At 50.6% G+C, this 10,245-nt stretch overlaps 1 protein-coding gene across 1 annotated transcript; it reads right to left on the bottom strand.

The window, feature by feature from the left end:
- Positions 1-121: 121 nt before the first annotated feature.
- LOC103651512 (carbamoyl-phosphate synthase large chain, chloroplastic) lies at positions 122-5,423 on the bottom strand. The gene is made up of 3 exons (XM_008677154.4): positions 3,792-5,423; positions 2,232-2,927; positions 122-2,056 (listed from the first exon to the last, which is right to left on the bottom strand). Exons 1-3 carry the CDS (start codon positions 5,058-5,060, stop codon positions 515-517), a joined length of 3,507 nt encoding a protein of 1,168 aa, XP_008675376.1. The 5' UTR covers positions 5,061-5,423; the 3' UTR covers positions 122-514.
- Positions 5,424-10,245: the final 4,822 nt, after the last annotated feature.

Below are 10,245 nucleotides of genomic sequence, written 5' to 3'. Positions count from 1 at the left end.
ACGGAGAATTTGTTTAGTCACAAGGATAAAGAGCTATTCCCCAACGATAAATTCTCCATTGCCATCCCTAGTTGTACAGTACCACCTAATAATACTTCCTTGACACAAACCGTTTCTTGTACAGTAAAATGCCTGTCTACTCATCAAAGAATCTGATTATAACATGCATAAGCATAACAATACATGTACGTCGCACATTTTCGTTTTTGTGAGACAATGATACAATGTAAATAAACCTCCACAAGGGATATGATATGGTATGGTACTCGTCATCAAAACCGCAGTTGGGAAGAAGCCTTATTTCCATGGATGCTATCACCCTTCTAACATGACAAACTACAACTACGTTCGCCCAACACCGATTCTGTCCAGCCATGCCTGTGACCGATACAATCTGGATGCCTGTCTTTGCGCATGCATGCTGCAGGTGCAACCATAAACAAAATTTTCATTTGGGATGTGGTTTTGGCTTTGAGCTAGGCTCACATTATATATGGGAAAAGAAGAGACACCACTAAGGGGCGGTTCGTGCCACCGCCTGTAAATCCTCCGAAGCATCAGCAGTCTGGAAGTAATCTTGCAAGGCGAGGATCTCGATCGACTTGTTCTTCAAGCTCTTGATGGCATCGATGGAGGCCCGTGCACCGTCCACGGTCGTGGTGATCGGCACCTTGTAAGCGAGGGCAAGCCGACGAAGCTGGAGGCCGTCTTTGGAGTCGAGAGCGTCGCCCGAGCTTGTTATCACCATGATCTGTATCTGGCCATTCTTCAGCATATCTCTGGCATTTGGCCGCCCCTCATGGATTTTTAGTACCGGCTCCACCGGGACGCCCTCGAGCTGGAGCACTTTGGCTGTTCCAGACGTGGCGACGATGCTGAAGCCAAGCTCCCGGAACCCACGCCCGATCTCAGCAAGGTGCCGTTTCGTCAGATCATTCAGGCTAAGGAACACGGTGCCGCTTAGGGGGAGCTTCTGTCCCGCAGCAATCTGCGCCTTTGCAAAGGCACCGGAGAACTCGTAGTCGATGCCCATCACCTCCCCGGTGCTGCGCATCTCTGGTCCGAGGAGAATGTCACACCCTTGAAATTTCTCGAACGGAAGAACAGCCTCCTTAACAGACACGTGCTTAGGAATCACTTCTTCAGTGAACCCAAGCTCTGGCAGGGTCACACCAGACATCACCAGTGATGCATACTTGGCTAGCGGATGGCCGATCGCCTTGGATACAAAAGGGACTGTGCGTGATGCACGAGGGTTTGCCTCAAGTAAGAACACATCACCAGAAGTGGATATAGCATACTGACAGTTCATTAGTCCGCACACATTCAGACACTTTGCTAGCTTGGTGGTCCATGAACGGATGACTTCTAGGCACTTGGCTGAGACTGTTCTAGTGGGAAGAGAACATGCTGAATCGCCTGAATGTATGCCAGCTTGCTCGATATGCTCCATAATTCCACCAATCACAACATTCCCAGCTGTGTCAGCCAATGCATCAACATCAATTTCAACTGCATCAATCAGATATTTGTCCACTAAAACAGGCCTTTCTGGATCTACTTGCACTGCAGTCGCAAGGTACTTGATCAGCTTTTCATCGTTGTACACAATCTCCATTGCCCGTCCACCAAGAACATATGACGGACGGACCACAACAGGGTAGCCTATTTCTGAGGCAATTGCCAATGCATCAGACTCACTTCTTGCAATCCCTCCCTTTGGCTGTTCAATTCCAAGCTCCTCAAGAATTGCATTAAATCTTTTTCTGTCCTCAGCAGCATCAATGGAATCTGGTGATGTTCCCCATATCTTCACATTACCAGTGCCTGAAGCAGAAACCATTTTGTTCTCCTCTATGTACTGTTGGATAGGCAGCGCAAGCTTTAATGGAGTCTGCCCTCCAAATTGCACAATTATACCATCTGGGCGCTCTAAATCAAGGACATTTAATACATCCTCAACTGTCAGTGGCTCAAAGTACAAACGATCACTGGTATCATAGTCAGTAGAGACTGTCTCAGGATTGGAGTTCATCATAATAGTCTCGTATCCAGCCTATAAAGAGATAAAAGAGCAAAACATTAGTGCCAAAACAGCCATACAGAAAAATACAGGGCCATACAATTGAATGCATTTGACTAAGAAAATTCACAATTTCTCACAAACAATCTAGAACTGAGGAAAAAGATTACTGAAACAGGATGGGAATAAATGATGCAAAAAAACAAACCTCTCGAAGTGCAAATGATGCATGGCAACAGCAGTAATCAAACTCAATGCCCTGGCCTATGCGATTTGGCCCACCACCCAATATCAGCACCTTCTTCTTATTGGTTGGAGCTGATTCACATTCGTACTCATAGGAAGAATACATGTAGGGCGTGTTGGCTTCAAACTCAGCAGCGCAAGTATCAACACGTTTATATGACGGAGTGACGCCTAATGCCAAACGTCTTGATCTCACATCACTTTCTGATGAGGAAGTTGCAAATGCAATCTGCTTGTCACTGAATCCCCTCCTCTTCACTTGATAAAAGTCATCCTTTGACAATTGATCTAGGCTTCTTGATAAAAGGAACTGCTCAACATCCACTAGTTCCCTGAGCTCTGTAAGAAACCATTTGTCAATGAAGCTAATTTCGTGGATATCTTCGACCCTCATGCCTTTCTTGAAAGCTGCATAGATAGCATGGATACGATCTGGATTAGGTACCCGCAAGCTATATTTTATCTGTTCCCAGTCCCAGTCAAGTTCCTTGATAGGGCCACAACCCCATCCCGCAAAACCAGTCTCCAGTGAGCGGACAGCTTTCTGGAAGGACTCCTGGAAGGTACGCCCCAGTGCCATCGCCTCACCAACAGACTTCATCTGTGTGGTTAATATTGGCTCAGAGCCAGGGAATTTCTCAAAAGCAAAGCGTGGTATCTGCATAGTAAATGCCAGGTAGATTAGAAAAGCATATCAGATTAGCTCTGCTAGAAGCGCACGTGCAAATTCCAAATGATAAAAAACACCAAGAAGATATAAATATACATTTGTATAACTGAACAAGAAATATGTCTAGAATGGATGTAAGCAATTAGAAAAACCGACCATTCCAAACTTTGAATGTCTAGGAGGAAACTGAATAGCAGAGTAATATGCTGTGGATATGCAAGATGATGCTGAGAAGATAGCAATGAGATCTAGAGCAATTCACAGGTAAAGACAATGTGACTAGTCTCAGGTATACTTTAAAGAGAAGGTAGAAAATAGTCAACATACAGATCTCCACGATATGCACATAACATTAAAAAAATATTGATTGTAACGCTTATGCCCCTTCTATCGACAAATACATACATGAACAAGAAAATGTTACTCTTGCTTGAATTTGGAGACAACAAAGCAAAACTGGGGAAAATCGTACTAAACAGACTATAACTGACAAATGCATGCCTTCAGAAAGCTACTGACTTTGCCTTTTATTATACATGATATAAACAACCACTGTTGTATATAAACTAGTAGGTATATATCAGAGCATATACCACTTTAATTCAGTCTACCAACACGCTGAATAGTCAGCCAACGCATGAAGAGAAGGATAGGTAATAGAACAGACTTATTCTGTTCAATTACTTTGCTATCATACTTGCGAAATCAACCATTGCCAGTGGATAGGTGACAACTGACAAGGAGTGAGGAAAGGAATACAGAGAAGTAAAATATATACTGCAGATGCATATTTGCGGAAAAAACTTCATTTGCGCAACTAAGAAAGCTGAGAAACTGAGATTGAAATGATACCTTTGTGACCACATAATCAATGGAAGGCTCGAAGCTAGCAGGAGTCTTCTTGGTAATATCATTGGGAATCTGGTCCAGAGTGTAGCCTACTGACAGCTTTGCAGCCATCTTGGCTATGGGAAACCCTGTCGCCTTTGAGGCAAGTGCGGACGACCTGGACACCCTGGGATTCATCTCGATGACCATCACCTCCCCATCTGCAGGATTGACCGCGAATTGCACATTGGAACCACCACACTCCACACCAATCTCACGGATGATGGCCACCGAGTAGTCCCTAAGCCTCTGGTACTCCTTGTCCGTGAGTGTCTGCGCAGGCGCGACGGTGATGGAGTCCCCCGTGTGCACGCCCATGGGATCAATGTTCTCGATGGAGCAGATGATGACGACATTGTCAGCCATGTCGCGCATGACTTCCAGCTCGTACTCCTTCCAGCCGAGCAGCGACTTCTCGACGAGCACCTGCTGAGTGTGCGACGCGGTAAGGCCGGCCCTGCATATGTCCTCAAACTCGGCCCTGTTGTAGGCGATGCCTCCGCCCGTGCCACCGAGAGTGAAGGCCGGACGAACAATGAGCGGGAACTCCCCGATGTCCTCAGCGATGGTGAGGCACTCCTCCAGCGTGGTGCCGATGCCGGAGGGCGGCGTCTGGAGGCCGATGCGGTCCATGGCCTGCTTGAAGAGCTGCCTGTCCTCGGCGGCGCGGATGGCGGGGAGGGAGGCCCCGATAAGGCGCACCCCGAGGCGGTCGAGCGCGCCCGAGTCGGCAAGCGAGACCGCTAGGTTGAGCGCGGTCTGGCCGCCCATGGTGGGGAGCAGCGCGTCGGGGCGCTCGGCGTCGATGATGCGCTCGACGAGCGTCGGCGTCATGGGCCCTATGTAGGTGCGGTGGGCGAGCCCCGGGTCGGTCATGATGGTGGCCGGGTTGGAGTTGACGAGCACCACCTCGTAGCCCTCCTCCACCAGCGCCTTGCACGCCTGCGTGCCGGAGTAGTCGAACTCGCACGCCTGCCCGATGACGATGGGCCCCGCGCCGAGGATCATGATCTTCTTTACGCCCGAGAGGCCCCCGGCCTTGGTCGGCGCGGCCGGGAAGCGGCGCACCGTGACGGCGGCGTCGCCATCGGTGGAAGCGCGCACGGAGATGGCGGCGGCGCGGCGGCGGCGGGCGGGGCAGCGCGCGGAGCAGACGCGCGGGTGCGAGCCGAGGCGGCGGGCCTGGGAGTGGGAGGGGCGGAGCTGGGACGGGGTGTAGAGCGAGGTGGCCATGGCGGCGCAAGGAGTGTTTGGATGGGCAGTAGGAGGGGCAGAGGGATGAAAAAAGTAGGGTTTTTAGTAGCGCGGCGGATTAGGGGTAGCCCCCAGGCCCCAGGGTTTAGATGATTAGTTTAATTCAGCCCCGCCATGGCCAGATTCTCTATCCGAACTTGATAGTACAGTGCGACTGTTCTAGCATCGAACTAGAATTCCGACCAGGAACAACATCTGAATTTGTAATGGGAAGCTACTAACTCCGTATTTTTGCCAGTAGTTTGTTTTTGAATAAAACCGTGACAAATAAAAAGAAGTATTTTACAACAAATTTCCACCAACTTTTGGATCAGACAAAAGTTGGAGAAACGGACTGCCAAAGCCTCAGTCCTCTGTTTTTTCCTTTATGATTATTACCAAAGATTACGGCAGGTTTGCAGAATAGTGGACAAGAAAGGTAGACGGAGTCGAAGACCAAGCTTTTTATCCTCCTCCCAGATGACGACAAGGCTGAGAATAGTTTAAGATAAGATCTCCATGATCATGGGTTGGGCTGAAAACGAAACGACATGCTGCACACTAATTGCTCCACTCATGTCTCCGCAAACGCTAATAGCTTAACAAAGGCTTCGAGAAAACTGAAAACTTCAGTAAATTTTGCTCGTATGCCGAACGTGGGACAAAACAACTCTTCAGACCTTGTTTGCAGCAAGAACAGAGAGATTAAAATCCACTTGTGTCAGGTGGTAATTAGGGGCACCCAAATTATTCCCCAAGGACGCACTCAGGAGAAGTAAAAATATAACCTCAACGAGAAGCAGCCGAGGTACCTCCTAAACTGAGGCCTCTTGCCTCGCCCGAAGTCACCACCATTCTGTCCGTCTCACTCGAGCTGATCTCAGACAGATAAGACAAAAGCGCCCAAAATAGGTGGGGAACACTCACATTTAATGTGCATATCTACCCCACGCCGCGACGGCAGGAGCACAGTGGCTAGCAAAACAACAGCCATATCCGGGCGCAACAGCATGATTACGCCTCTGCCACACTACGAGCACGCCGCCTACATCCCCTGATGGGACATCTAATACGACGGATGAAGCAGACCGGCCCTCGGGCGCAAATCTCCACATCGCCCGACGCTGAATTCAGCCCTCGGGAACAATCTCTGGCTCGCCCGACGCTGAGTTCGGCCTCGGGTAATTTCTCCACCTCGCCCGAGCTCGACCTCGGCTATCTGCTCCACCACGAATCCCGTGCACGGCCACTCCGCCGACTATAGCACACGTCAAGGGATGGCTCAACCGACGTCTCGGGAAGACTCCCGCCTCGCCCGAGCAGGGCTCTGACCTCGATAAACGCAGCAAAGAATCGCGATGTCACCCCACGCAAGGACGCTGACGCACTCCGTAAGCAAATCTTTTGCCCATACCCCGGCGCTGTTACAACAACTACGGTATGGGCAATCCCTCCCCGGGGGGCTCGCGCGTACGGCCACCCCCTGAAAGGGAATTAGGCTTACACCTATTTCCTAATTGATTTTGGTGGTTAAATTGTCCAACACAAATAATTGAACTAACTAGTTTGCTCTAGTCTATAAGTTATATAGGTGACAAAGGTTCACACTAAGCCAATAAAAGGACCAAGAAAAGGGTTCAACAAAGAGAGCAAGGGATAACCGAAGTGTGCCCTGGTCTGGCGCACCGGATTGTCCGGTGCGCCACCGGACAGTGTCCGGTGCACCAGGGGACTCCAAGCTGAACTCTTCACCTTCGGGAATTCTCAGAGGCGCTTCGCTATAATTCACCGGACTGTCCGGTGCCCCAGGGGAGAGCGTCTTTGAACCCGCCAGCTTCGGGAATCCGCTCCGCTAAAATTCACCGGACATGTCCGGTGCACACCGGACTGTCCGGTGAGCCAGCGGAGCAACGGCTACTTCGCGCGCAACGGTCGACTGCAACGCATTAAATGCGCGCCGGCGCGCGCAGAGGACAGAGCACGCGCGGGTGGCACGCCGGACAGTTTACAGGACTTGTCCGGTGCGCCACCGGACAGCCAGGCGGGCCCACAAGACAGAGCTCCAACGGTCGGAACCCAACGGCCAGGTGACGTGGCTGGCGCATCGGACAGTGTCCGGTGGCGCACCGGACTGTCCGGTGTGCCATGCGACAGCAGCCTTCACCAAACGGCTAGTTTGGTGGTTGGAGCTATAAATACACCCAACCACCCCACATTCAAGTCATCCAAGTTTTCCACCTTCTAACTACTTACAAGAGCTCTAGCTTTCAATTCTAGACACAACCAAATAGATCAAATTCTCTCCCAATTCCACACAAGGCTTTAGTGATTAGTGAGAGAGATTTGTTGTGTTCATTTGAGCTCTTGCGCTTGGATTGCTTCCTTCTTTCATTCTTTCTTGCGAACAACTCAATTGTAACCAAGGCAAGAGACACCAATTGTGTGGTGGTCCTTGCAGGGAAGTTTGTTCCCGTTTGATTGAGAAGAGAAGCTCACTCGGTCTGAGGTACTGTTTGAGAGAGGGAAAGGGTTGAAAGAGACCCGGTCTTTGTGACCACCTCAACGGGGAGTAGGTTTGCGAGAACCGAACCTCGGTAAAACAAATCCTTGTGTCACACCCTTTATTCGCTTGCGATTTGTTTTACGCCCTCTCTCGGACTCGTTCTTATTTCTAACGCTAACCCGGCTTGTAGTTGTGATTAAGTTTGTAAATTTCAGATTTGCCCTATTCACCCCCCCTCTAGGCGACTTTCACCCCCTCGACCTCTGCCTCGGCTATCAGCAGGAAACCAGCGGATACAAGTCAACCATTCAGTGTACCATCACGTTGGCTTACAGTGCGCCAAGACATCTCCCCTTTGAATACAACGACTCCAGGCTTCACAGCATACATCTCCTTCATGTATAAATAGGGTAGTGGAGTTCTTCCAAAGGAGACAGACAGACAGACAAGCAAGACACACAGGCGAACACTCAGTCGTTCTCCACTAAGTCTTAGGATATTGGCACTTGCCTCAATCAGTTCCATGAACTTGGGGACTTACCCTCTCCCGTTGTGCTTGTAATCCCTACTACAGGCACTCAGGTGCGAGTAATATAAGCATCATCCCCCCTTTGCTGGAAGTAGGGATTTGCATTACCCGAACGAGGATAAATTGCTTGTGTCAACTCGCACACCATCTAGACTCTGTCCACGCGGCATTATTTACTAGTTGGTTAGGACACTTAGTCCGAACACCGACAGTTGGCGGGCCAGGTACGGCGTGTCGCGTGAAACATTTTCAGTTCCCGCCAAGAAACCCTCGAGAACCTCAAGAAGCTCCTCTCCAACGCACCCATCGTGGTGCCTCCTGCCGAAGGGGAACCCCTCTTACTCTACGTGGCAGCAACCACCCAGGTGGTCAACGCCGCGATCATAGTAGAAAGAAAGAAGGAAGGATATGCCTTGCAGGTTTCAGAGGCATGTATACTTCATCAGCGAGGTATTGTCCGAGACAAAGATACGCTACCCAAAAGTCCAGAAGATGGTGTACACGGTAGTCCTAGCTCGGCGGAAGTTTTGTCACTATTTCGAGTCTCATCCCGTGATGGTGGTGTTGTCCTGCCCTCTGGGGAAAATCATCCTAAATAGGGAAGCCTCGGGCAGGGTAGCCAAGTGGGCGGTCGAACACATGGGAGAAACTCTCTCGTTCGCCCCTAAGAAGGCCATCAGCCCATCAAGTCCTAGGCCCTGGCTGACTTTCTAGCGGAATGAACCGATACCTATTTGCGAATGGCTCCAATCCAGGCCAAGCTATGGACCATGTACTTCGACGGATCATTGATGAAAATCGGGGCAGGCACCGGATTGTTCTTCATCTCACCCCTCAGCGTACATTTGCGATACGTCGTACGACTCCACTTCGCTGCGTCCAACAACGTCGCCGAGTATGAAGCCCTGGTCAATGGTCTGTGCATCGTCATCGAACTGGGAGTCAGGCGCTTCGACGTTCGAGGGGACTCCTAGCTCGTCATTGTTTAGGTGATGAAGAACTCGAGCTGCCATAACGCGAGGATGGAAGCCTACTGCGAAGAAGTTCGGCGCCTCGAAGATAAATTCTTTGGCCTGTATCTCAACCATGTCGCACGTCGGTACAGCGAGGTAGCAGATGAACTAGCAAAGATCGCATTGGGACGGACCATGGTCCCCCCGAACGTTTTTGCTAGGGACATCTACAAGCCCTCGGTGATGCTCAGGGAGGTGTCCAAACTCGCCCCCACGATGATACACCCCCATTTGACGGGTTCGAGGCCATGCAAATCAACGATAATAGTGACAGGGCTGCCCCAGCCACGAACTGGAGGATGCCTTACCTAGAGTACCTCCTCCTAGGGGAGCTCCCTCTAGGGAAGGCCGAGGCCCGACGCCTCACCCACCGAGCAAAAACTTTTGTGCTGATAGGAGACGAGAGGGAGTTGTACCGACACAACCCTTCGAGAATACTCCAACAATGTATACCTATCACCCAAGGACATGAGCTATTGGGAGAAATCCACTCGGGGCCTTGCGGGCACCACGCGGCACCCCAAACCCTCATCGTCAATGTCTTCAGGTAAGGGTTTTACTGGCCAACCACGATAGCTGATGCTATTAGGATCGTGCGGTCCTACCGAGGATGCCAGTTCTACGCGAAGCAAACGCATACGCCACCCCAGGCCCTATAGATGATCCCAATAATGTGGTTGTTCGCGGTATGGGGGTTAGACCTTGTCGATGCTCTACAGAAGGCACTCGGGGGGCTTTACGCACCAGATGGTCGCCATCGACAAATTCTCCAAGTGGATCGAGGTCCGACCCCCATGCCAATATCAAATCCGAGCAGGCAGTCGCATTCTTCACGGACATTATTCATCGCCTCGGAGTCCCCAATTCAATCATCATAGTCAACAACACCCAATTCATAGGGAAAAATCCTTGTCTTCTGCAGCGACCACCACATCTGTGTAGATTGGTCGGCGGTGGCTCATCCGAGGTCCAATGGGCGTGTGGAATGTGCCAATGACATGATCCTGCAGGGCCTCTAGGCGAGGATCTTCAATGATCTGAATGAGTTCGGCAGGCGGTGGCTCGTCGAGCTACCCTCGATGATCTAGAGACTGAGGACTACTCCGAGCCAAGCCACGGGGTTCACACCGTTCTTCTTTT

Source organism: Zea mays, chromosome 3 (assembly GCF_902167145.1).
Source record: "Zea mays cultivar B73 chromosome 3, Zm-B73-REFERENCE-NAM-5.0, whole genome shotgun sequence".
In the NCBI taxonomy this organism is placed as follows: domain Eukaryota; kingdom Viridiplantae; phylum Streptophyta; class Magnoliopsida; order Poales; family Poaceae; genus Zea; species Zea mays.
Note: the sequence above shows the minus strand (reverse complement) of the source record. Positions and strands in the feature narration are given on the sequence as shown.

Excerpts from the sequence above, each read along its gene's own strand:
- LOC103651512 (XM_008677154.4), bottom strand. The coding sequence starts at position 5,060 with ATGGCCACCTCGCTCTACACCCCGTCCCAGCTCCGCCCCTCCCACTCC. Across the intron at positions 2,928-3,791 it reads TTGATTATGTGGTCACAAAG|ATACCACGCTTTGCTTTTGA; the intron begins GTATCATTTCAA and ends TTTACTATGCAG. Across the intron at positions 2,057-2,231 it reads CATCATTTGCACTTCGAGAG|GCTGGATACGAGACTATTAT; the intron begins GTTTGTTTTTTT and ends ATCTCTTTATAG.